At 44.8% G+C, this 27,419-nt stretch overlaps 2 protein-coding genes across 5 annotated transcripts in view; one reads left to right on the plus strand and one right to left on the minus strand.

Annotated features, from left to right (window-relative positions):
• Positions 1-498: 498 nt before the first annotated feature.
• USP50 (ubiquitin specific peptidase 50) lies at positions 499-10,592 on the plus strand. Of its 2 annotated transcripts, XM_032232535.1 has the most exons (7): positions 499-706; positions 2,524-2,724; positions 4,122-4,317; positions 5,435-5,641; positions 6,363-6,505; positions 8,678-8,810; positions 9,953-10,592. In XM_032232535.1, exons 1-7 carry the CDS (start codon positions 654-656, stop codon positions 10,142-10,144), a joined length of 1,125 nt encoding a protein of 374 aa, XP_032088426.1. In that variant the 5' UTR covers positions 499-653; the 3' UTR covers positions 10,145-10,592. The 2 variants fall into 2 exon arrangements, with proteins under 2 accessions (XP_032088426.1, XP_032088425.1); XM_032232534.1 differs by lacking the exon at positions 499-706 and having other exon boundaries at positions 2,064-2,724.
• An 877-nt stretch (positions 10,593-11,469) lies between these two features.
• The window catches only part of USP8 (ubiquitin specific peptidase 8), a 37,397-nt gene continuing 21,447 nt past the window's right edge, over positions 11,470-27,419 (minus strand). For all 3 annotated transcript variants that reach the window (XM_032233667.1, XM_032233669.1, XM_032233668.1), the window contains 11 exons: positions 26,531-26,675; positions 24,511-24,731; positions 22,053-22,631; positions 20,610-20,690; positions 19,863-20,122; positions 18,789-19,001; positions 17,287-17,497; positions 15,671-15,907; positions 13,213-13,355; positions 12,904-13,036; positions 11,470-12,146 (listed from right to left, as the gene is read on the minus strand). In XM_032233667.1, coding sequence (XP_032089558.1) covers positions 11,961-12,146; positions 12,904-13,036; positions 13,213-13,355; positions 15,671-15,907; positions 17,287-17,497; positions 18,789-19,001; positions 19,863-20,122; positions 20,610-20,690; positions 22,053-22,631; positions 24,511-24,731; positions 26,531-26,675 — 2,409 coding nt within the window. In that variant the 3' untranslated portion in view covers positions 11,470-11,960. The remainder of the gene's footprint in view (positions 12,147-12,903; positions 13,037-13,212; positions 13,356-15,670; positions 15,908-17,286; positions 17,498-18,788; positions 19,002-19,862; positions 20,123-20,609; positions 20,691-22,052; positions 22,632-24,510; positions 24,732-26,530; positions 26,676-27,419) is intronic.

The raw sequence follows: 27,419 nt of genomic DNA on the forward strand, positions 1-27,419 counted from the left end.
ACCGCTAAAAGTTTCAAGATACAGAGCGTAACCAAGAAGCCAGGGCAACAGCCAAGAAAGTTTTTTCGTTCTGCTTTCTTGACAAATCAATAAACCATTTCTACTAATTGAGGAACAAGGAGTGGCTTAAAGTTGTCCACGTTGTTTGCTAAAGTTCTGCCCTGCTATAAATCCCAAAGTAAAGTAAACGCCCGCTTAGGAGAACACTGTTTAGAAGAAGTTGCCGGAAGGAGAAAGCCATGTCGATGAAGTTTTGGGGGTCGATGGAACCAATTTGTCTCTGGTTCAGGTATGCTACGCGTGAGATAAATCCAGCTCTTGGGAAGCAATTGACTAGAATTGTGAATTAGGATTCCGGAATCACTGGGTGTTGTATTTTGTTAGAAATATCCCAATGGCATTGCCTAGCAACAAGGTAAGAGGATATTTATGATGCCAGAAGAATCCATATTGAACACCAGGAAGAAGTGCAAATAAGCCAAAGGGACAAACCCTTATATTTGGGGGGAGCCCTCCTGAATTGCGAGTAAGATGAAACCATCCGATTGCACCAGAAACCCCCATAACCAAGCATCAACATGAAGAGGAGGTGGTAACTTGGCTCCCCTGAAACTTGAATTCAAGCATTGCTTTGCCTCCTTGCAAGCCAGCTGATGGCTTCCAGGTCAACAAATATGCCAGAAGAATTCAATATATATTATCTTCTGTGAGTTTTTTGTTCGGTTTTTAGTTAAGGACTACCTAGTGACTAGGCGGTGAAGGGTATCAGCGGTGGGTTTCACATTTCGTTGCCACCGGTTCGCAGGCGCGGGCGCCCCTTCTGCACATGCGCCCAGCCTGCGCAGGCGCTTTGCTCACACGCCCCCTTTCTGTGTATGCGCCCGGGCCTTCTGTTCTTGTGCTTTGATCACACGCATGACGCCCGGCCTCAAAAACGTGCCTAAATAGGACAGCATAGAGGCAGGGTGAGTGGCCGGCCCACACACCATTTCCGCTACTGGTTTGGGCGAACCAGTCTGAACCGGCAGTAGACCACCTCTGAAGGGTATAGAGAAATCTTACCTTGGGGTTTTTTGGGGAGATAGATCTGGAGATGAACAATTGCAGGAATTGGGTATGTCTACTCTAAGAAAGAGATGGTCAGATGTTAGTACTCTTTCAGTATTTCATTTGTCACAGAGAAAATCCTATTCTCCAGAGCACCTAAAGGCAGGACAAGAAGTAACAGATGGAAACTTATTAAGGAAAGATCCAACTAAGAATTGAGAAATTTTCTGACCGAACAATTGATCAGTGAAGGGCTTCCTTCCAGAAGTTGTGGATGCTCCATTACTGGAGATTTTCAAGGAGAGATTGGACAGCTATTTGTCCAGAATGGTAGAGGGCCTGCTGCTTGAGCAGGGGGTTGGACTAGAAGACCTCCACGGTCCCTTCCAACTCTGTTAATGCTGTATTCTAATGTTGACTCCTAGATCCCCAACACTGGAAGTCTTTAAGAAGATGTTGGATAGCCATTTGTCTGAAACGGTATAGGATTTCCTGCCTAGGCAGGGGGTTGGACTAGAAAACCTCCAAGGTCCCTTCCAACTCTGCTATTGTATTGTATTGTATTGCACTACATAAATCAGACAGATTTTGCACTGTTTCCCATAAGTTATGAAGGTGAACTGAAAATGTTTTAACAAGTTGGTGTGGTAGGAAAATTAAAATACAGGTAGGCAAGCTAGCATTATTAGGCAATGTCTACTATATAGTTAAGTGGCTCAGTGGCTAAGATGCTGAGCTTGTCGATCAGATAGGTTGGCAGTTCAATGGTTCAAATCCCTAGCGCCGCGTAACGGAGGGAGCTCCCATTACTTAACCCATCTTCTGCCAAGCTAGCAGTTTGAAAGCACATAAAAATGCAAGTAGAAAAATAGGGACCACCTTTGGTGGGAAGGTAACAGCATTCCGTGCGCCTTTGGCGTTTAGTCATGCCGGCCACATGACCACGGAGACGTCTTCGGACAGTGCTGGCTCTTCGGCTTTGAAACGGAGATGAGCACCGCCCTCTAGAGTTGGGAACAACTAGCACATATGTGTAAGAGGAACCTTTACCTTTACTGTATAGTTTGTGAATTGATATGATCCAGGAAAAGTCTGTTGTTTATATAATATAGTCCTCCACCCCTAAATGATAATAATCCTAGTTCAGTTTGAGCAGCTTTGAACATGTTTGACTTCATCTCCATCTGGCTCATTTAATTCTCATGTGCTTATTGTATCAACCGAGCAACTTCCTCGTCCTATATTCAGTCCCTTGTTGTCTAGGAGACTGATTAATTCATACACACTCTTGTAAATAGAAGATTTTATTCCTGTTAGGATTCGAGCCAAAAACAGTACTTGTTTTGACAATTGGTTGGCTATCTAGGAAATGCATTAATTTATAGAAATTGGAATGGAAACTCTTGTAAATAAATATTTTTGTTCACGCTGGGACTCAAAAACTCCTTTGACGATTGTTTGGCTTTGGAAACACAGCAAGGGTGCCTTTCCCTGGCAGACTTCGGAGGAGTCTATGGATGTATCCAGAGATGACACAAACCCACAATACCAAGGACTTACCGGCCTGCGTAATTTAGGCAACACATGTTATATGAATGCTGTAATTCAGTGCCTGTGCAGTGTATCCCCGTTGGTGGAATATTTCCTCTCTGGAAAATATGTAGCCTCGTTAGACAAGTAAGTGGATTGCTATGTTATGCGAGAATGTTCTTTGGGAAATTGCTCTTTAATATTATGCTAAAGATAATTTCTATTTCCCCGAAGCCACAAAGTTCCATAAGAACTATCGTATTTTTCGGAGTATAAAATGCACTCTCCCCACCTACCCTGCCTAAAAGAAGGTGAAAATTTGGGTGTGTCTTATACACCGAATGTAGCTCTGCTCACCCGCCGGCCCCCACCCTTTGGCCTCTGCGTCCCAGCAATTTGCCTCCTTGCGGCAAACAGCAAACAGCCTGTTTAAGTTTCAGCTTCAGCACAGCCAGATTAGCACAAGCAGCTGATTGTTGGTTGGGTCGGCCTCCCGATCATCAGCTGTTTCATGGTGCAGAGATTGACATTGCTTATTACTGCCTCTGCGTGCCCCATTTTCGGCCTCTGCATCCCATTTTTGGCCTCTGTGTGCCCTGTTTTTGGCCTCCGCAGGGTTCTTAGATATGGCCCATGTCAGTGGTGGGTTTCAAAAATTGTTCGAACCTACTCGGTGGGTGTGGCCTCTTTTGTGGGAGTGGCTTGCTGCCCATGTGACCAGATGGGAGTGGCCTGCCGCCCATGTGACCGGATATGAAGATGCCGACGACACTTGTCAGAACCACCTTAAATTACCTCTCACACACAGCACTGGCATGCATAAGAATATGATGTAAACTTGTTTTTTAAAAGGCATCTTTGGTTTGTGTTAAAACAACTTCAACACACACAATGTTCTGATTGCACCACAAACGCAGTAGTCATCCTTACCTTTCACAGAGGCACTGAGTTTTATAAATATGAGCATGATATGTAGAATAATCATATCCAAGGACCAGTGGTGGGTTTCAAAAATTTTTGGAACCTCTTCTGTAGGTGTGGCCTGCTTTCCGGGTCCACTGGTGGAACCTCTTCTAACCGGTTCGGTAGATTTGACGAACCGGTTCTACCGAATAGGTGCGAACTGGTAGGAACCCACCTCTGGCCCCTGTGGCCGTCCTGGAATCAGCGAAGGAACAGCCCATTGTGCTTCTACCAGCAAAAACAGAGCCTGGGAGGGCCGTGCGTTCCCCCTGCCCCGAGCTCCGTTTTTGCTGGCAGAGTGCCCAGGCCACCACAAGCTGGCCATGCCCCCCCAACCCCTCCAAGGTCAAACACAACCCTGACGCGGCCCTCAATAAAATTGAGTTTGACACCCCTGATCTAGACAGTCACTTATTTGAAATAACTGCTTGAGCAGGGGGCTGGATGAGAAGACCTCTGAGGTCCCTTCCAGCTCATTCATTCTATTGTTCTATACTGCTGGTGACGATGAGCCAAGAGTTGACCCTGCAGAGTGCCAATAATCTTCTCATGTTCTTATTATATGCTACCTCTTCTCTAAGGGAGAATGGAGAGATTGCAACCGCCTTTGCCTACCTGATGAATGATATGTGGCTTGGGGACTTTGACTGCGTCTCTCCCGAGGTCTTTAGATTGGTGATTGGTGAGCGATACCCTGCTTTCATCAAGAAAACCCAGCAGGACGCTCAAGAGTTTCTGATATACGTCTTGAATGAACTACATGAAGCTCTCAAAAAGGTACAGAGTGTTCATCATTTATGAATAGCAATAGCAGTTAGACTTATATACCGCTTCATAGGGCTTTCAGCCCTCTCTAGGCGGTTTACAGAGTCAGCATATTGCCCCCACAGTCTGGCTCCTCATTTTACCCACCTCGGAAGGATGGAAGGCTGAGTCAACCCTGAGCCGTGAGATTTGAACCGCTGAACTGCAGCTAACAGTCAGCTGAAGTGGCTGCAGTACTGCACTCTAACCACTGCGCCACCTCGGCTCAGTGAAGCTAGGTCAGTTGACTTCTGTGCCTAATGCAGGCTTAGAACTCAGGTTTTCCCACTCCTAGTCCAGCAGTGGGATCCATTTACCTTCCCTACCAGTTCGCAAAGGTGAGCACATGCACAGAAGGTTGCGCATTACGTTGGGGCGGGTGGGCGGAGCCTCTTGCAGCTGCCGCTAGCAGTTTGCCCGAACCGGAGAGAACGGGCTGAATCCCACCTCTGTCCCAGTCCATGGCTTTTAGCTGAAGACATTATGAAATTATAATGGTGAATCTGAAATGTATTATTGCAGGTGTTTTTTTTATATAAAAAAAAACAATATGGATTTGGGGATGAAAACATAACATGCTCAGCTTTGAATTGGGGCAGTAGCAAGTAAGAAATTATAGGAGAAATAGAAGAAGCTGGGGGCAGAGTTAAAAAAGGGATCAGCCTAGAATCTCTACATAGCCACAAATGAACTAGGTCCAACCCCTCTAGAATTCTATTGGCCCTTATCTAGCTCCAAGCACTTGCTAACCATTAGTTGAGAAGATTCTTATGCATATCCCAAAGGGACTGTTTCGAAAGGCAACTGGACTTTCTGTTTTTTTCTTTGAAGATGTTTCGCTTCTCATCCAAGAAGCTTCTTCAGCCCTGGCTGGAGAGTGGGGAAATGGAAGGATTTACCTCCAGTTGTCTCTTGAAAAGGCACCTTTGGGACAGCCATGACCTGGATGGTTGAGAGACTCCATAGACATTCCTGTGAATAGGCATGAGTCGCAGTAAATCGGCTTAATTGAAACTTCATGGGTCGACCTGGTCTTTCGCGCCTGATGGAAATCATCTGACTTATCGTGGCTCCTTTCTCTCTTCTGCAGACGAATAAGAAAAAAAACCAGGGAAGCTCATCAACTGCTTGGGAATCCAGGAGTTGCCTTAGCGAATGCTCCATTATCACCCGACTTTTCGAAGGACATCTTAGCTATGATATCATGTGTTTGGAATGCCAAACCACTACTTACAAAACGGAGATCTTCACTGTGCTCTCTCTACCAATACCTTATGAATCGGAATGCTCACTCGAGGTATGGGCTCTAAGGGTTGTGGCCCACCAGCAGCCAGCAGAGCTGACAGTGAGGAGGATGGAGAGGAGCATGGGCCAGTCCTGGAGGCTGGGGAAGGCTCGGATGAAGGCTCTGCATCAGAAGCAGAGATGGGGCCGAGGCCATCTGTTAGTGATCAGGTGCCTATGGAGCTAGACAGCGGTGAGGCAGAGGCACAGCTGGAGCCAGTGTGCGCATGCGCAGAGCTGCCAGAAGAAAAGAACAACTCAGAAATCAGGGTTGACTTGGGAGTAAAGTCACAGGTGGAAGGTGATTGGCCCCTCCCACAGGAAATAAAAGAGGAGCGAAAGGGGAGGGGGCTTTTGCAGGAAACAATTCGTTTGTTCGTTCAATTCGTTTCAGGAGTGTGAAGATCTGTCCGTGAGTCTCAGAGACTCTGTGCCCAGAGTCTTTCCTTGCACCGCATCTCATTTGGAAAATATTTACTTTCCAAGCTAGATAAGGTCTGTGGTCATAAATATTCCTTTGAAGGACTGTTTGCCAAGCCTTGCTGCATGTGAATGAAAGGAATTCACCTTCGTTTAATAAAAGGGGTTTGGTCGGGACCAGGACTCTGCCTCATGCTCTTTGGGGAAGCCTAGGTCAGAACACCAGGGATGAAAACCATGTAAAAAAAAAAAGCACATAATCCCTGTAATTAATTACGCATCTTTCCAAAATTTCTTTTCTCCTTCTTCTTCAGGAATGCCTTGATTGCTTCTTTCAGCAGGACGTGTTGACCTGGAACAACCAGATCAACTGCTCCTGCTGTGGGATAAAAACGGACGCAGCAGTGAAAGCCAGCATAGCCAAGTCGCCCAAGATGGTCATCTTCCACTTAAAGAGGTTAGGCGTATTTTTCTTCCATGGGTTGAACTTGCACCACCTCCATTCTGCTATAGTCAACTGCTGACAGCAATAGCAATAGCAATAGCAGTAGACTTATATACCGCTTCATAGGCCTTTCAGGCCTCTCTAAGCGGTTTACAGAGAGTCAGCATATTGCCCCCAACAATCTGGGTCCTCATTTTACCCACCTCGGAAGGATGGAAGGCTGAGTCAACCCTGAGCCGGTGAGATTTGAACCGCTGACCTGCTGATCTAGCAGTAGCCTGCAGTGCTGCATTTAACCACTGCGCCACCTTGGCCGAAAGGAAGGCATTTCAGAGTTTGACCAGTTAGGGAGTTGTTGACAATCGAACAGAACAGAAATTGAATCTCATCGAATCAGGAAAAAAAAAAAAAAGCAGATGAAGGGAAGATTTATGTACTTAAAAGAATAGCAGAATTGGAGGAGACCCTGGAGGTCTCCTAGTCTAACCCTCTGCCCAAGGAGGAGACCCTATACCAGTGATGGCAAACCTTTTCAGAACTGAGCGACCCAACTGGAATGTGTGTGTGTGTGTGTGTGTGTGTGTGTTGGAGTGCCGGAAACCCGAAGGCCAGTTGGCCGGTGCGCATGTGCGCGCCGCCCACTTGGTCTGTGGGTTTTCAGTGTGCACATGTGTGCCAGCCAGCTGGCCAGAGCGCTGGGAACCAGAAGAGCAGCTGGCAACGGCACGCGTGCCCATAGAGAGGGCTCTGCCGGCCACCATGCATGCCATAGGTTCACCATTCCAGCCCTCTACCATTTCAGATGAATGGTTGCCGAATCTGTTCTTGGACACCATTTTTTCTTGGACACCAATCTCTTCTTGGACACTGCACACCAGCACAAATAGACACAAGGAGAGTTTTTCCCCTGAAAGGCCATCACTGCTTAACAACTAATTCTCACAACACTGTCAAATAATTTACTAAGACTGTGTTATTACTATTATTCTTCTCTTCCTTCCTAGTATCTATCTCTCCCAACTTATGACTATAATTATGTTGCTTGTATCTTTCAATTTATATTGTTTTTATTTGTTTGCTAGTAAAATTTGATAGCTTATTAGTAACCTTGACTACCACTAAGTGTTGTATCTTTTTATTCCTGATGAATGTATTTTATTCTCCTTATGTACACCGAGAGCATCTGCTCCAAAGACAAATTTCCTGTGTGTCCAATCAGATTTGGCCAATAAAGAATTCTATTCTATTCTGTTCTATTCTGTTCTATTCTGTTCTATTCTATTCTATTCTATTCTATCCCATCCCACCCCATCCCACCCCACCCCATCCCATCCTATTCTTATGATTCTTGATGAATGCATTCTATTTTATTTTTCTTTATGTATACTGAGAGCATGTGCACCAAAGACAAATTTCATGTGTGTCCAATCACACTTGGCCAACAAAGAATTCTATTCTATTCTATTCTATTCTATTCCACTCCACTCCGATCTGCATTTCTATTCTATTCCATCCCATCCCATCCCATCCTATTCTTATGATTCTTGATGAAGGCATTCTATTTTATTTTTCTTTATGTACACTGAGAGCATATGCACCAAAGACAAATTTCAAGTGTGTCCAATCACACTTGGCCAATAAAGAATTCTATTTTATTCTATTCTATTCTATTCCATTCCATTCCATTCCACTCCACTCCACTCCACTCCATTCTGTTCTGCATTTCTATTCTATTCCATCTCATCCCATCCCATCCCATCCTATTCTTATGATTCTTGATGAAGGCATTCTATTTTATTTTTCTTTATGTATACTGAGAGCATATGCACCAAAGACAAAGTCCTCGTGTGTCCAATCACACTTGGCCAATAAAGAATTCTATTCTATTCTTCAAAACCTCCAGAGATGGAGCATCCATTTTGATATCTTTTCCACTGTATTTTCTTTGAGTGGTTAGGAGCTGATTAAAAAATGATTTAAATTTCTCATGTACATAAACCCAGTGTTTTTCCTTAATTTCTTTTCTGCACTCAGTTATGAAATATATTAAAACAGAACTAGATGCTAGTCTGATCTATTTCTATCCACTTCTTCCATTATAAATATGCCTCTAAACAACATACCAAGATGACTCAAAAACAATTTCTATTTGTACTATTGATAAAGATCATACTTCCTTTTCAGATTTGATTGTCAAGGCAGTTACAAAAAGAAACTTAAAACCGACATCTACTATCCTTTAAATAACCTGGATTTGTCTCCTTATATATATCCACTTTTTCGGAAAAACCCAAAATACAACTTATTTGCTGTAGTGGTAAGTGATTCTAGTATTCTTCCAGGATGACATTTCAGTTTTCTGTATGCAAGGATGTTCACTCCCTAAAAAATAATAAAAACGGGATAAGAATGAATGAATAGAAAGTTAAGAAAATGGAGTTCAGTAAAATAATTTTATTCTGTAACTAGAAAGGATGAATGTATGATGCTATTGTACGAGGAGCTAGTTTTTCAGCAAGCTTTGCCAATTGATGCAATCAAGAACAAATCTGGTAGAGATTATTAAAAAAAAGATAATAACATTATTATGCTCTCCAAATTACAGCTGGAAATGCTGAAAAACGGGCCTATCGGAAGTTCTGGAAGTCTGGAGATGGGCCTGTTTCCGGCTTCCAGAGATCTCTTGTGTCCAGGGGAGGCTCAAGGAAAGCCTCCGGAGCCTGGGGAGGGTGAAAATGACCCCCCTGTGAGGAAGCTGAGTGGGCTACAGCCCCATGGCCACACCCACCCAACAACCGGGCAGAGAACTGTTTGTCAAATATTTTCAATCCCCCCCCCTGAACTGTAGTTAATCTTAAATTTGGTTCTGAATTAGGGTGTATCTTACTGCACAACTAATATATGCAGGTCGATTTACAACCACAATTGACCCCCAAATTTCTGTTGTTAAGTGAGACATTTGTTAAGTTAGTTTTATGACCTTTCTTGCCACAGTTATGTGAATCACTGCAGTTGATAAATTAGTGTCTGTGGTTGTGAGTTCGACCCTCGGTAGAGGCAGATATTTCTCTCTCTGGGCACAATGAGAATATATCTGACGAACAGAACTCTGCATTGACAACAGGAAGGGCATCCGGCCATTAAAACACTCTGCTAGCTCCCTTTAGTTGCCCAGGCATCCCCCTGAAAGGGATTATGGGGTTGTTAAATGACGAGGATTGCATCCTTGAATGATCATTAAATGAACTATTGTGGAGAACTACCAGTATATGTTGAAGAATGGACACTGTTAGGACTGGTGAGTCAGAAACAAACCTCCAGTTTTGTTATCGATTCTCAGAGCCACCTCGCTCCAAAAATTACAGGGGTTATTATTAAACTGAGACCCATACGCTGTCCCGAGTGGCTTGCATGAAGTGCTTTCTTGGTAAACATGAAATGTGTTGCTATTGTTTGCAGAACCATTTTGGAGATCTGGATGGTGGCCATTATACTGCCTTCTGCAGACACACTCTCAGCCAGAACTGGTACAACTTTGACGATTCCCAGATCAACGAGATCCCAGAATCCTCCGTGCAAACGTCTGCCGCCTACCTTCTGTTTTATAGCAGCCAAGCTTTCTCTGCGCCCGTCAAGAACCAGAATGTGTAGGAGAACCAAGTCGTAGGTTCCGGGAGCCACATTGAATTGGCCCACACTTTGGTTGCCATTCAGGAACAACTGCATTTCCCCCCACCCCACCCCCCTACCCCTCTACGTGTCTTTGGATTGTACTGACGGAGTGACGTAGAAGCTGGCCCTTCCAAGCCACTTTCTTTCAGTGAAAAGAACGCTACTCGGCAAGCCTTACGCAGAACATTGACACAACACCTGCAGTTAAATAAACTCTTCTTGGACAGCCAGGGTTGAATGTTGATTATTACTGCAGCATCCACGGAGAACTAGATGGCTCCTCATTATCACTCTGAACGGATTATACCTTGCCGAGTGAAGCTCATAAAAGTTTGGCAGTCTTCCGATTGAAAAAAAAGAGGTGTACTGTTTAATAACTTGCAACCACGTCCCCCCAAAAAGCATTCCCAGAGCAAACGTTAGTTAAGAAAGGGTACCCCCCCCTCAAATAAATGCTTCTTTAAATGCAATATTCCAACAATCTTGGACTCTGCATTTGCTCTCACCTAGTCTTGTTGTTGTTAGTCGCGAAGTTGTTTCTGACCCATTGCGACCCTGTGGACAACCTTCGTCCAGGTCTTCCTCTCTCATCCTCTGAAGTCCATTTAAGCTCACGCTGACTGCTTGGGTGACTCCATCCAGCCACCTCATTCTCAGTCGTCCCCTTTTTCTTTTGCCCTCCATCGTTCCCAGCATGAGGCTCTTCTCCCGTGAGTTCTTCCTTCTCATTAGGTGGCCAAAGTACTTGAGTTTCATCTTCAGGATCTTGCCTTCTAAAGAGCAGTCAGGGTTGATCTCCTCTAGGACTGACTGGTTTGATCGCCTTGCAGTCCAAGGGACTCGCAGGAGTCTTCCCCAGCGCCATGGCTCAAAAGCCTCAATTCTTTGGCGCTCAGCCTTTCTTATGGTCCAACTTTCACAGCCATGCTTTGGAACTGGGAAAACCATAGCCTTGCCTAGACACACTTTTATTGGCAGGGTGATGTCTCTGCTGTTTAGTATGCTGTCTAGATTTGCCATAGCTTTCCTCCCCAGGAACAAGCGTATTTTCTAGTCTACCCTTCTCATCTAGTCTACCCTTCCTGAAATAATCTACATTTATTAAACTGCAAAGGCAAGGAATAGCGATCGGGCCAATGCGTTTTGAAACAACCGCGTAAGATTTTTTTTTTTGTCATTAAAAAAAAAAAGACACGGATTCAAGACACGTATTAAAAATTATGTAATGCTTCAGTCTTCCAGAGTACATTGTAAAGTGCGGAGATAAGACATACACCTAGTTTGACAAAATAACCATCTCTCTCTTTGCCGTTCTTGTCAAAGGATCGGATCTCTTTATTATATACATGTTGGATGTGCAATTCTGCAATCGGTATGTACACGGACATTCCAATCTTTATCTCTGGCTAAGATATTCACAGTAGAATCAAGCTTTAAGGTTAGTGTGACAAGGCCATAAACGTGGGAAAGAGGAAAGAAAGACACGCATTGAATCTTAGGACATCTCGAATCCAACTCTTAACACTTTTCAAAGGACTAAGCAAAGATTTATAATTTTCAAGCGTAGCTACAAATAAGTCGGTTTGAAACATATTATTCCATACAAGGCAGCAGAGTTAATAATTTAATGTTCAGCAATAGCACTAAAATACATTTTTGGATAAGGAACTGCTGCATCCCTTTTGGGGCAACTTTACATTGGTCTCAGCTCAGTACTTTATAAACCAGCTAGTGCATCCTTCAGTCCTTCCTTTACGTGGCTACATCTGCAGCCCGTTGTCTTCCGGTCTTTCCTTTAAGTGGCTACATCTGCAGCCCGTTGTTCGTAAGACGTATAAAAGAGAATATAAGCAGCTGAAGACTTCACTGAGGATGCAGAGATGTCGGAGACTTCGTGATCGTCAAATTTATACCATCGCTGCTTGGTAGCACTCTTGCAGTAAGCTGTGTAGTGTCCACCATCCAGCCCTCCATAGTGGTTCTGTGGAGGAAACAAAAATTAGGATCAAGAGTTTCAGCAGTGGCGCATTAAGGCTCACTGGTGTCCTAAGCACTGACAAATCTGGGTGCCCCTCCTTTGTACATACTCTACAAATCTTCATTGGTTTATTAGCAATAGCAATAGCAATAGCAGTTAGACTTATATACCGCTTCATAGGGCTTTCAGCCCTCTCTAAGCGGTTTACAGAATCAGCATATTGCCCCCAACAACAATCAACTTGGGCCTGGTGCCCTAAGCATGTGCTTGGTCCACTTAATGGTTAATGCACCACTGGGTTTCAGGGAAACTACATGTGGGAAAAGAGTCTAGGAATAGACATTATTGATAAATTTTAAATAATAGAAAATACTTGTAGTAATACTTGTACTGGCACTCAGCCTTCCATATGATCCAACTCTCATAGCCCTACATCATTCCTGCGAAAACCATAGCTTTGACTTTACTTGGGAAAGAGCCTTTGAATGCTATTGGCTGATTAGTGAATAAACAGATTCCCTTGTTGTTCATATATATTTAACACAAATTTTGGCAGTGGTTTGTTCTCCCAAGCTTGTTACAATTTAGTTACTGCACGTTTCGTTACCACACTAGGTAACATCATCAGTAGGATTTTCTTGTCAAGGGCATTTATAAATGAAGGCAGATAGGACAAAAAAATCCTGCTGATGATGTTACCTAGTGTGGTAACGAAACGCCACCCCATCACCAACCATTACTTCAAAAGGCTTTTACTTACAGATACAGAAAACAGGTTGTATCTCTTCAAAGTACTCTTGGGGCCAATGACGTATTGTGAGAGGTCAAGGTTCTCCAAAGGGAAATCAACAGATGTTTGAAGCTTCTGTTTCCACCGCCCATCATATGAAAACCTAACCATAAGCAACAGGAAATAAGTGTTAGGCAATGATGGGTCTACCAAAAGTAATCAATATTTTTATTTGTTCATTGATCAAATTTATACAGCTACCTGTCTCACCAAGGGTGACTCTGGACACCCATAATATTTGGAGACACAACAGATATAGAGATGGATACCCAGTCATACCTTTTCAAATGTACTAAAAGGACAGGTGGCAACTTCCATATTTCTATTTTTTTCATGGAATCTCTTCGAGTTTTGCAATGGCTACAATAAAACCGATTGTTATCCGTCAGTTTTTCTTCTTTGGAAAATAATCTAAGGCATTCCTGGAGGAAAAAACAAAACAAAACACCCCAGGTGAATTCAAAGAGCAGAACAAAATAATAATAATGTAAAAACTCTTTCATTAGTGTCTTTAATATACGTTTGATGGTCGTGTTCCAAGGATCAGACAGAAGCCTTAACCTTCCGTGAAGAGAGATTTTTTTTAAAATAACTGCTTTCTTGACTCTAAGATAAGGAGGAGGGCCTTCTCTGTGGCTACTCCGACCCTTTGGAATGAGCTACCCCCAGAAATCCGGACCTTGCCCACTCTCATGGCCTTCAGAAAAGCTGTTAAAACCTGGCTATTCCAGCAGGCCTGGGGCTGTTGCCCTCATTGTTGAGGTTCAGCCCCGATCGTAACGTGTGTTGTTTTTTATTGTCATTTTCCGATCGGTCTCTGGATACGCTTCAAAGTGCAAAGTGCTTCAAAGTAACTTATAAAGCCCTTCATGGTACTGGACCTGGGTACTTGAGAGACCGCCTGCTGCCAATTACTTCCCATAGACCCGTTAGATCGCACAGGGTCGGCCTCCTCCGGGTTCCGTCTACCAGCCAATGCCACCTGGCTATTACCCGGGGGAGGGCCTTCTCTGTGGCAGCTCCGGCCCTCTGGAATGAACTCCCCGCAGAGATTCGGACCCTCACCTCTCTCCAGGCCTTCCGGAAAGCCATTAAAACCTGGCTGTGCCGGCAGGCCTGGGGTTGATGAGTTCCCCTCCCCTCTCGACTTGTATGGCTGTATGACTCTTGTGTATTTTAATTTCGTGTATTGTGTTTGTATCCCCTTTCCCCTTTTGAGTTGTTCGCCGCCCTGAGTCCTTCCCAGAGAAGGGCGGTAAACAAATAAACTAAATCTTAATCTTAATCTTTAATTATGATTCTTTCTTTCGATGTAAGCCACCCGGAGTCCTCTGGGATTGGGCTGCCTATAAATCGATTTAATAAAATAAAATAAATAAATAAATAAATAAATGTGAAAATTCCACAGCAAACAATTTTTCAGGGATGAAAATGGCAAACTCGCTCATTTCTCAGTCAGTCCCATTCGATGTCACTCATGGATGTAATTCTTTACTACTCAAACTAAGATCAATTGTTCAAGGGGCTATACAAACTTTTGCCAAAACAATATAGCACCCGCAATGTTTTTCTCTTATTCTTAAAGCCCCAGCCCTTAATACTAGGATAATATTCTTGATTAGTACATGCCATGAAATCTCAGAAACCTGATGGATAACTGTATAGAGTCAAACTCAAGGCCCGTGGGCCGGATCTGGCCCGCAGGGTACTTAAATCTGGCCCACGGGCCTGGCCTGCAAGTATCAAAGGACCAGCCTGCAGTGCCTTTGTTGACCAAAATGGGTCATGGGGGGGGAGGAATGTGCATCCCCCCCCTGCAGTCTGTTTTCGGCCTCCCCGGCCTCTAGCAGCATTCTGTCCACCATGGCCACGCCGAACCCAGCTACGTCCATCATAACCAGTGGTGGGTTTCAAAAATTGTTGGAACCTACTCTGTGGGTGTGGCTTCCTTTGTGGGAGTGGCTCGCCGCCCATGTGACCTGATGGGAGTGGCTTGCCGCCCATGTGACCGGATATGAAATTATGTATTAGTACTTAGGTCGGTCCAAGTAGCTATTCAGAAACTCTGGCATTGAAGCATGCAAGTCTTAAAGCTGTCAAATTACAAGATCCTTGCCAGTGGTGGGTTTCAAAAAATTTTGGAACCTCTTCTGTAGGTGTGGCCTGCTTTCCGGGTCCACTGGTGGAACCTCTTCTAACCAGTTCGGTAGATTTGACGAACCGGTTCTACCGAATAGGTGTGAACTGGTAGGAACCAACCTCTGATCATAACCATGCCCACTCTGGCTATACCGCCCCCTCCCCAGGTCTCCAAGATCAAACACAACCCTGATGTGGTCCTCAAATGAAATTAAGTTTGACACCCCTGATATAGAGTAAAACAAGGACTATTAAGAAAAACATAACCTCAGCCATTAAAAACTTGTTTGGGAATTGATTTCCTGGTGGTGGGAAGAGAGATGGACTTCCTGCCTTTAACTATTTTTGATGTGGCAGGGCAGAACTAAATGATTGTTGGAGCATCAGTAGGTAAGAACAGAAACTGCATGCATAAAACTGTCAGTCTCCTGAACATTTACTTCCCCCTCCTCCGTCCTTGGGACAACACAAATTAAATGGTCTTCAACCCCGTTTTGTTCCTCCTTTAAAGACACAGCATCGCTAGAGAGAAGCATCTTGTTGCCTTAGCAAAAGAATAACTTGGAAGGTTAAGAATCTTCCAACGGTTCAAACCTACCTGCAGGCTGCACTTGCTAGTAGAGGCCAGCGGCAACGATAAATACATGAAAGCCTCAAACGTCCGTGATTTCTTGTGACACGTCAGGCACTGCACTGTGGATTTGAACTGGCCTTGGAAGAGGGCCACGATAATCGATTCATTCAGCTGTTTGTGCTTCTGCCAGGCAAGGTCAGATGCCTTGAAGTCATCCAGCTGATCATTATTTTCCTCTTTGTAGCGTTTTCGGTTGTCCGCCTAGAACATTGGAAGACGAAAACTTATCAATAGCCACTTGAAGCCTTGCAAGGTGTGCTTTGGGTAGGAGGCAATAGCATTCATCATTTATTATTATTATTATTATTATACAATTGTATCACAGCGGCCAGTTGTTTCGCCGGATTTGGCATTGGTTACTAGTCGGGCCCCACCCAGGGGCCTAGGACGTCGTAACGTATTTTCGTAATATGCGTGCAGATCCAAGCAGTGTGGATGATGATGGTGATTGACTGATGGTGATTTTGTCAATTTTTAACTGTTTTAAATGTAATTCCAGTGCTTTTGGAATAGCATCCAGTGTGCCAATTACCACTGGAATTACCACTGCTGGTTTGTGCCATAATCGTTGAATTTCGATTTTTAAGTCCTGGTATTTCGCAATTTTTTCTTGTTCCTTCTCGTCGACCCTGATATCACCTGGTATTATTTATTATTATTATTATTATACAATTGTATCACAGCGGCCAGTTGTTTCGCCGGATTTGGCATTGGTTACTAGTCGGGCCCCACCCAGGGGCCTAGGACGTCGTAACGTATTTTCGTAATATGCGTGCAGATCCAAGCAGTGCGGCTTTTTGCATTTATTATTATTATTATTATTATTATTATTATTATTATTATTATTATTAATTTATTTATTTATTCTCATCGTTTATTTATTATGGCAAGACAGAGATTGAGAACATACATAGATAAAGGTAAAGGTTCTCCTCGCACATATGTGCTAGTTGTTCCCGACTCTCTGTTTCAAAGCTGATCAGTTTATTTTCTGCACTGGATAAAACCTGCCCCTTTTTAAAACAAAACAAAACACCATTTTTTTTCCTAAGAGGGATAGGGGAAGATTGGAAACTTTGGGTGAGAAGCACCTTCTCCTTTTTTTTTTAGCGCTATACAGCACTTCCATGAGAAATATTACAAAACGGAAACATACTGTCAGGTGCTGCTTCATTTAATAATCAGGAAAAAAACCACTCAACTCCATTCTTGAAATTAAGAATGTACTTTTACTAATTACAAACGATAAGTAGCAAAGCAAAGCTGAGTCTGGATAAATTGGCGTGAAAGCAATGGATATCATGTATAGTTCAATCCCCTCCCCTTGGTACCCCAGTCCATAGTCTAAGATATCTCCAACTGTCAGGTGGGAGATATCTTCAAAAAATATCATCAGGGTGGAATGCTGGACAGTTAGCCTTGGCGGGAAACTCCCTTTCTCCACATGCGCAAAGAGATGGTCAGGACAGCTTCTAGAACACTCCTCCAGCACATAATGATTCCCCTCCCAAATACCATGCCCCCCCTCTCCCCGTTTCAATGGCAGCCGAAGCAGCAGCAAAGCAGAGGCTGACACCTACTTTATTTAAGTCTTCGTGAAGGCCGTCCATTAAGAACAAGAGTAACTCTTGAGAATCTTGCTGGCTGTACCCAGCAAACTGTTCATTGATTTTCCCAATGGTGACTTTGAAATCTTTGGGGCTGATGTATCTGTATTGCCCGGTCCAGAGAGCTTTCATTATGATGCCAAACTCCTCAGCTACTTCTCCTTTGTGCCCCAAAAAGTTAGACCTGCAAAAGTGAACGATCGATCGACATTTCCAAAAATGAGTATTGGGGAAAGAGGGGCAGAGGGATCTACAAGGAGTCACCTACAAGTTTTAAGAGAACTACCAGGTTTATTATTATTATTATTTATAAAATTTATATGCCGCCCAATCCCGAAGGACTCCGGGCGGCTTACAAAAAAGAGAAAAAAGAAAAAAGACACATAATGAACACATAACAAGAAAAAGAAAACGGTTTAAAATCGCAACACCACATACATTCATTCTAATCGGGGCTGGACCTCAACAGTGAGGTCAACAGCCCCAGGCCTGCCGGAACAGCCAGGTTTTTACAGCTTTCCTGAAGACCATGAGAGTGGGTATGGTCCGGATCTCCGGGGGTAGCTGGTTCCAGAGAGTCGGAGCAGCCACAGAGAAGGCTCTTCTCCGGGGGCCCGCCAGCCGACACTGTCTAGCTGACGGCATCTGAAGGAGGCCCAATCTGTGGGATCTTACTGGCTGCTGGGAGGTATTTTCTCCGAAAATAAGACAGGGTCTTATTTTCTTTTGACACCCCCCCCTTGAAATAAGCACTTGGCCTTATTTTTGGAGTGGTCTTATTATTTTTGAGGTGCAGGAGGCGGCGAGCGTGGTCACTTCACGGCTGCTGCTGTGTTGCAATATTTTCGGGGAGAGCTTATTTTCGGGAGAGGGTGTCAACTCATAAAGTTGCCATGGTGAGGAAAGGAGGAGTATGCATTCCATGCACACCTTCGGGTAGAGTCGCATCTCAGATTACTACAGCAGGCTTGTGAGGCGTGCACCTCGTTGGCGAATGTGATTTATGACACAGACTGAAGGGGAGGGAAGGAACAGGGGTAAAGTCCAGCCCTAATTCAAATGAGGTTTTGATCTGACGGCAATAGGGTATTGCCGAAATGGTGATCCTAATGAAGGCCTGGTTTTTCTTTTGAAACTTGGCTCTAGGCTCATGAATCAATTAGGGCATCTTTCGAAAACCCGACAGAGGGCTTATTTTAGCACATGCGCTCAAAAGCCCCATTGGGCTTATTATCCGGTGTGTGTGTGTGTGTGTCTTATTTTGGGGGAAACAGGGTACTTATGTGCAATCATGCCATTAAGGAAATAATTCCAACTTTTATTATCCGTGTGTGTGTGTGTGTGTGTGTGTGTGTGTCTTATTTTGGGGGAAACAGGGTACTTATGTGCAATCATGCCATTAAGGAAATAATTCACTGCAACCATGCTTGCATTCAAATGGGGGAGGGGTGGGTTTTAGGAGAAACCAAAATTACCGGTTGATATCTTCATGATAGTAGTTCCTGTTGAAATAATCCGCCAGGTGAGGGGTATTGCACAAACACTGGAGCACTGAATTCATGTAGCAAGTGTTCCCCAAGTTACGAAGGCCGGTCAGAGCCGGCCCCATCCCGCCAAATACAGGATTCAGATGGCGGATCTGTGTGGCTGAAAGCCTGGAAATTTCTGTTTTTGGATAGCACACAGGCCTGTAGAGGGAGGGGGAAAAAAACGTAAAATCAGACCAACTTTTCCCATTAAAGATCTGTAAAAGCAGACTTCTTCCTTGTCAGGTGGTGCTAAGTAGGTAGGTGATCAGTCATAAATGAAATCAAATCAAATCAGGAAATTAGGATCATGAGGGATAAAGGTTTTTAAAATGCCTGATTATTCTCGGTCAAGTGTTTCCGTTAAAAACAGGGGTATCAAATCTTGGCAGCTTTAAGACAGTGGTGGGATTCAGCCGGTTCGCACCTATCCGGGAGAACCGGTTGTTAACTTTCTAAGCAGTTGGGAGAACCGGTTGTTGGAAGAAATCTCCTTTTGGTTTTTCCCCACTTTACAGGGCTAATCCTGTAAGGAAGGCAGGAAAGAAAAATTCTGGTGTTGTTTCTAGCCCCATCTTGATTGCCCTGCTTACAGAAACTGTCTCTCCGGTTAACCCTCATTCCATTGTAACAGCTAAGGCAAAGCGCCCATCGACCTGAGTGACGTTGAGTTGGCCACGCCCACCCAGTCACATGACCACTGAGCCCCGCCTACCCAGCTGGTCATTAGGGCAGAGAACCGGTTGTTAAATTATTTGAAACCCACCACTGCTTTAAGACCTGTGAAATTCAACTCCCAGAATTCCCCAGCCAGCATAGCATAGCATACCTGGCTGGGGGATTCTGGGAATTGGAAGTCCACAAGTCTTAAAGTTTAGAAAATCACACAGGAGACTCATTCCTACATACTCCAGATAGGTTCAGGTAGGGAAAAAGCCTTTATTTATTTTTTTTAAATCCCATTAACTGCGGAATAAAGGTGTACCCTGCAAAACCCTTTGAGGAAATGGGTAAGCAACGTACTTATTCTCGCGATTCACCGTCGGAGTGGGGATTATCTTCTTCTCTTCCTCTTGCAGAGCCTGAGTGATGTCTGGGGATGAGTACGACCGCTTCAGTTTGGAGTGTTCCTTGTCCCGCAGATCGGTAGACGGAGGCTTTGGCTTATGAGTTGGGGGAGTCGTGGGTGGAGTAACCGAGGGAGTCATTTCCGGTGGGTACATGTGGACTGAATTGGTGGGCGAATGGTAGTACCGAAAAGTCCCGGTGACTGTATCCAGAAACTTCAAAGGGCATGTCCAGAACAGCACAAAAAAAAAAGGGAGGGGGAGTTAAGCCAGATCGTGACCCAACAAATGTGCACCCAACAACAGCGCACCAACAAAACCGCAGCGATAAAATCGCAATGTCGACAGCGCGCCGACAAATGAGCACAGAAGCGCCGACAGAAGCACCATTACGGTTAAGGTAAGGGTTAGGGTTACGTTTAGGTTTAGGTTCAGGGTTAGGTTTAGAGCGTTCTTCTGTCGGTGCTCTTTTGTCGGCGGGTTTCTGTGCTCATTCGTCGGCGCAATTTCGAACTCGCGCTTTTCTCCCCGCGGTTTTATCGGAGCGCTTTTGTCGAGCGCGCATTTGTCGGTGAACCAAGCCAGATTTCTACAACTGCTCATTTGGATGAGTAAAATATGTAGAGGTGGGCCTTCCTTGATTTATCACCGAACCTACTTGGGGTACTTAGAAGTTCTACTTGAACTTAGAAGTGGCACTGACCTTGGCCCAGCCATGAGGCAATCCTGGGATGATCCTGCCCATCTCCTCACTCCGGGCTCTGGTTAACGGCTCTCGTTGGGACTAAAACACAGACAAAAAAAAAATGAGATTAAACCCTGTGAAAATAACATACTGTGTCACTTCTCTGGTATATCTTTGACATACTAAATATTCTCTCTCACAGCATACAAACTACGTTTCAGCCATTCAGTTGGAAGGAATGTTTGTTGGGACAGGGGTTGGCAACCCATGGCTCTGGAGCCGCATGTGGCTCTTTCATCCCTCTGCTGTGGCTCCCTGTCACCGGTCGGCTCCACAATTGGTAGGGGTTTCGATTAGGACAGGTAGAGGAAAAAGGACGCCGCGCTGGGTGAAGACTCTATGGTGGGGAAATCGGACATCCAGTCGGCTCCAGAATTGAACGGGGGGCTTCCGGTTAGGACTTTTGTGGCTGTTTGAGTGTTTAAGGTTACCAACCCCTGGTTTGGGAGAAGAATGGTTCTCTAAGTGGGGAGCTTTCCTCTGCTTTTTCTGATCTGCAGTAAGAAATGACCTGTGCGAGACATCTGCTTTATCAATGGGAATACAAAGAAATAGGAAGCTGGATTTGCTGACCAACTTGACCTGCCTCATTGATATTATCTCCACTGATTTTAAAAATCAATTTGGAGACTTACTGTGTGTATGTAAGAAATGCCTTTTAATAGCAATAATCCAAGGAGACGTAGCTCTGATTCTACCACCTGGTCTTTAAAATGCTGCACTAAAGGCTGCACCTGGATATTCAGAATTATACAAAGCACTGATCCATGAGAATCGGAAATCAACCCTTTACAGCCAATAATCTGGATAACGTCAGAAACACTCTTTTGCAAGGCCTGGATGTGCTGAGGGACCCCAGAGTGAAATGGAGCCCATCAAGTGGCTGGTGCGACTACAGCTGTCAGGGTGGGTGAGTGGGTTTTATGGTGGGGTTAAGGGACGTTTAGGGACGCGGTGGCTCAGTGGCTAAGACGCTGAGCTTGTCAATCAAAAGGTTGGCAGTTCGGCGGCTCAAATCCCTAATGCCACGTAATGGAGTGAGCTCTCGTGACTTGTCCCAGCTTCTGCCAACCTAGCAGTTCGAAAGCACGTAAAAATGCAGTAGAAAAATAGGAACCGCCTTTGGTGGGAAGCTAACAGCGTTCCGAGCGCCTTTAATTCATGCCGGCCACATGACCACGGAGACGTCTTGGGGCAGCGCTGGCTCCTTGGCTTTGAAACGGAGATGAGCACTGCCCCCTAGAGTCGGGAACGACTAGCACATATGTATGAGGGGAACCTTTACCTTTTAGTGGCGGTTTAGCTTTCTACAGCCTCCCTCCACCGTTCCAAGCCAGGGCTGGGACAAAACGAGGCTGCCACGCTTCTCTGCCACTCTCAAGTGCCAGCTGGGCCACTCACCTTGTTCAAGCCAAAGTCTCCCCTCAAAGGTCCTTGGGATTCCTCTGCAAATCTGCGCCTCTGTGTTTCGGGGGTCCAGACAATTTTCTCCTTTTCGCCGGTGGTATTTTTGTCAAGGTCGGCTTTCCTCATTTCAGGGCTTTCGCGCCCGTTGACGCTTTTATTTTTCACCTCGGCCGAATCTCTGGGGGCTCTTTCCAGATCTTGTTTTCGATCGACCCCCTTGGTGGGCTGGTCTTTCTCTTTCTTCTCTTGGTCTTCTTTATACCTCTGGAGATTTTCTCGGCCTTCCCAGTCTCCCTGGTCCTCTCTGGGTCTCTTTTCTGCCCTTTGGACCTCTTTCTGCTCTTCGGGTTCTTCTTTTTCGCCTTCGTTTTTTTCTACCGCCGTAGCCTTCCTCACGTGCCCGGGGCTCCTCTCTTCGTCCGTTAGACTGGGCTTTGTCTCCAGCGATGGCTTTGAGGAACGATCCGGAACCAGTTTCCCGTTGTAATTGAGCGGCTTGACAATCGCTGGGCTTTCGGCCTTTGCTTTTTGGTCATCTGGCATTTTGGCCGAGGGTTTTTTGCTACGATCAACCTGGACCCAAAGAAAAAGGAAAGGAAGGAGCGGTTTGCTTGTTAGCTTCTCTCTCTTTGGCTTCATAGATTTTGAAAAATAGAATTTGGCCAGAGTTGGAAAAAACCCAAACCCAAAGTACAATATACTGTATTTTTCAGAATGTTAAGATGCACCCTTTTCCCTCAAAAAAGAGGCTGAAAATCTGGGTGTGTCTTATACACTGAATACAGCCTTTTTTTGCCCCCCCAAGCCCCGCCTCTTCACCAAAATGGCTGTGTAGAGCCTTATGGAGGCTTTCAGAGGGCTCCTGGGGGCTGGGGAGGACAGAAATGAACAAAAAATGAGTTGCATTTTGCTCAATTTTGCTCCCCCAGGCGCCAGGAGCACTCTATAAGCTTCCTAAAGGCTATCCATGCCCTTTTCTTGGCAAAAATCGGGCTGTTTTTTGCTCATTTTTGCCCCCCCAAACCTCCCAGGAGCACTCTACAAGTCTCCTAAGGGCTATTCATCCCCCTTTTGGGAAAAAAAAATGGACCCGTTTTCGTGACGTTTGCAGAGTGCAAAACCTTTTTTTTTTTTAAATTTGCCTCTTCAAAACCTTGGTGCGTCTTATACTCTGCTGCGTCTTATACTCCGAAAAATACGGTAAGCGCATTAGGAGATAAAAGGTACAAACTGCATACATGCAGGACCTACAAGCAATCCTCAACTTGTGACTATGGCAGATTTTCCGTTGCTAAGCAAGACAGTGGCTAAATGAGCCCTATCCCATTTTATGACTAATTTTTGGCCATTTTCGTTATCTAAATCGCTACAGTGGTTAAGTGAATCTGCCTGCCCGCGTTGAGTTTGTTCGCCGAAGGTTGCAAATGACAATCCCTCTGAACTCCGGGATGCTGCCACTATGCCAGTTGACAAGTATCCAAAGTTTGATCCCGCGACTATGGGGATACTGAAACGGTCATAAGAACTGACCAAAAGTCCTTTTTTTAGTGCTGTTATAACTCCAAACCGTCATTAAGTGAATATGGTAAGTTGGGGACTATTGGTATTTGGATACCACCCCTCCGTTACTACAAATACTCAGAATTGCCTCCCTCTGCATGACCATTATTTTACCATGCCTCTTACCAGTGGTGGGATTCAGCCGGTTTGCACCTATCCGGGAGAACCGGTTGTTAACTTTCCAAGCAGCTGGGAGAACCGGTTGTTGGAAGAAATCTCATCCCTCCCCCCACACTTTACAGGGCTAATTCTGTAAGGAGGGCAGGAAGGAAACATTCTGGTGTTGTTTCTAGCCTCATCTTGATTGCCCTGCTTACCGAAACTTCCTCTCCGGTTAACCCTTATTACATTGTAACATCTAAGATGAAGCGCCCATTGACGTGAGTGACGTTGAGTTGGCCACGCCCACAGTCACATGACCACCGAGCCACGCCTACTCAGCTGGTCATTAGAGCAGAGAACCGGTTGTTAAATTATTTGAATCCCACCACTGTTCTTAACCAAAATGCAATACAAGATTCTTTCTTCCTTTACTGTGGTGAAACCTGGTGCCGAGTTATAGGAAGGAGCAGTGAAGACAATCATCAGCCTCGAATCCTTGATAGGCAGGAAGCGGTGCAGACGCCATCCTCCCTAGTTCCCCGCATATGTATCAGATATTCGTCCAGAGCGTGCTTTAGTCTGGCAAGATTTTGTCTATTGGCGGACAGCAACAAAGAAACCACTTTTTACATGTCTCGTTCTTGGTGTCCAGTGCTGGACATTTATATCAAGTTTTAAAAACAAAACGAAAGTCATATTCTTTTGGCCTATGGGAGTGAGAAGGGTAGGCATTCGTGCTATTATGAGTCTAAACAGGTGGGTCATTGCTTGCAGAAAAGAGATCACTCACCTGAGGAATAGCCTTCATGGCCGAGATGGGCTGGCTGAGAATGCCAGTCGGAGCAGCAGCAATTGTTCCACTAGGGATTAGCGATCGGAGTACCTCCGTTTTCTTCTCCTGCTCATTTGCAATGTCTGATTTTTCAGGTGCTTCTACCACGGAGGGTTTGACATAGACAACAGGCGGGGGAGGGGGAGCTGGCTCTTCCAACGATGGGTAAGTAAAGTCCACTGAAACAAATATACAAAATGGAAGAGGCTAAATATTAACAGGCATATGCTATATCCGTGACGGAGAAGCTACGGCACGCGTGCCAGAGGTGGCACATAACAGTTTTCTCTGCTGGCACGCGTGCCGTCGCCCCAGGTCAGATCTCCGTGGCGTTTCTTTGGTGACCTTCTGTTTCCCTGCAAACGACAAAACAGAAGCTCACGAAAGAAAAAGATCTTACCTCTTGCTGCGCTGCCCGTGTTGGGATGCCCTGCCTCCCACCGGCCAGCTGTTCTTCGGGTCTCTGCTGCGCATGCCTGCATGCATGCTTGCACATGCACATGTTTGCACATGGGCACACACACCTTTCAGTTTGGGCATGCCCGTGCGCCGTTTGGGCACTCGGTTTCTAAAAGGTTTGCTAACACTGTGCTATATAATTCTTATGCGCTATATATAGGGCAATTTTAGCGTACTAGTTAAGGCACTGGGCCAGAAACTAGGTGAGTTTTTGTCCAGCTTTAGCAAGGATGGGTTTCTCCCAGTTCGCACCGGTACGCCAGAACCGGTTCGTGAAATTTAGTGTACCTTTTGGAACCCGTTCCAAAAGGAAGGAAGGAAGGAAGGAAGGAAGGAATGGGGAGAGATACACACAAGAAAGGAAGGAAGGAATGGAGGGAGAGGGAGAGAAAAAAAGAGAGAGAGATAGAAAGAAAGAAAGAAAGAAAGAAAGAAAGAAAGAAAGAAAGAAAAAGAGAACTTATGACCACAATTGAACCCAAAACTTTGGGCTAGTCACTCTTTCTCTCTCAGCCCTAGGAAGGTGAATACATAGAATAACAGAGTTGAAAGGGACCTTGGAGGTCTTCTAGTCCAACCCCTTGCTTAGGCAGGAAACCCTACACCACTTCAGACAAATGGTTGTCCAGTCTCTTCTTAAAAACCCCCCGTGTTGGAGCATTCGCAACTTCTGGAGGCAAGTTGTTCCACGGAAGTCAAACCACTTTTGAAATCTTACTGACAAAATTGCAAGGGAATAGCCCCTTTGAGTCAAAAACACGCTGTCAGTGTTCCAAATATCATGCAGAATTAAATCAGAGTCAAAGGCAAAACTATCCTTAAAATTCCAATTTAATAAGGTAGGCATGTTGGCATCGTACTATGGAATCCCAATTCTGGAAGTTACATCAGGATCCCACCCAGTTAGTTGAGTTTGAGTTTATTGGTTTTGTTAAAAGTTCATGATCTTGTCCCCACACCCACAATCCATCACATGGTCCAATCTTCTTCTTCCACGCTAGCACCTACGCCCAATTGCTTCCGATCAGGTGCAAAGGTTTGGGAGACAAAAGATGACCTTGAGCTTCTAGAAAGGATTTTTTTTTATTTTTAAACAACACATTCTACCCCTTGCTAATCCCCCCCCCTCTAATGAGAGTGTGGCAGGCCAAAGATTCTTAAAGGAACCGCTGCAGGCCTGACACACACACACACCAATAAACACATACACAATAATACAGGGCTATCTACATACAAGTGTTATCTGCATGAACCTGGCCAATATTTAAAAGGCAAGGTCTACATTTCAGTTTAACCATCGTTCGTGGCATAGGCCAAATAGGTTCACACGACACTCCGGAACCCTAAATCGTAGCTTCCCAACTTCGGTAGCTGAATTCCCACAACAGAACGAAACCCAATGTGGCTGAACTACATTCCCTGTCAGTTGAGGACCATCTTTAATTGTCCTCGGGCTTGCAGAACTGATTCAAAACCTCCCGAATTTTTTTTTGTTTAAAAGAAAGCCTTGTCTACTTACAAGAGACAGAAATGTTCTCATCTTGGCCACGGTGGGGGAGAGTCACTTTGGCGTTGGTTGTATACTGAGGATAGCAAAGCAGCCAGTTCTCGTAACCTCCGTCAAGGACCAAAGGCTCATTCCGCAGCACAGCTTTACTTTCCCACTGAAAACAAAAGGCAAATCAATACTTGACCAAAAGCCAGAGGATGCCCAGGTGCTGGAAATGATATGACGATGGAAAAACTTTTCCCCCATTAAATTTCTTGCAACAAGTAGCAGTTAGCAATAGCAGTTAGACTTATATACCGCTTCATAGGGCTTTCAGCCCTCTCTAAGCGGTTTACAGAGTCAGCATATTGCCCCCAACAACAATCCGGGTCCTCATTTTACCCACCTCGGAAGGATGGGAGGCTGAGTCAACCCTGAGCCGGTGAGATTTGAACAGCCGAACTCCAGTCAGCTGAAGTAGCCTGCAGTGCTGCATTTAACCACTGCGCCACCTCGGCTCCAAGTAATTGTTGATATGAAAGTGATGGGAAATGCAAAATTCCTTAGGGAACGCTTTGAATAAATATGCATTGTTTAGAACATTAAAATATCCGTTCAGCCTTGCAACAATCTTGCTGTAAATTTATAAAGGGATAGCAGCATAAATTTTTTTTGGGTTGGGTTTTAATTATTCTTTTTCTGGTATCAAAGTAACAAAACAGGGGTTCTTCTCTAATTCATTCATATAATCTACTTAAAGGCTTGCCTACGTTATAGGGGGAAGCTAAGTGCCATGATGATATTTTTTTTTGTTATCAGCTGCCTTCAGAGTCAGACATAAGTGAAGCAGACGAACAGCTGGAGCCTGTTCCCAGTGTGCGCATGCGCAGAGTTGCCAGGCAAAGGAAACAGCTAAAAA

Source organism: Thamnophis elegans, chromosome 16 (genome assembly GCF_009769535.1).
Source record: "Thamnophis elegans isolate rThaEle1 chromosome 16, rThaEle1.pri, whole genome shotgun sequence".
Classification (NCBI taxonomy): Eukaryota; Metazoa; Chordata; class Lepidosauria; order Squamata; family Colubridae; genus Thamnophis; species Thamnophis elegans.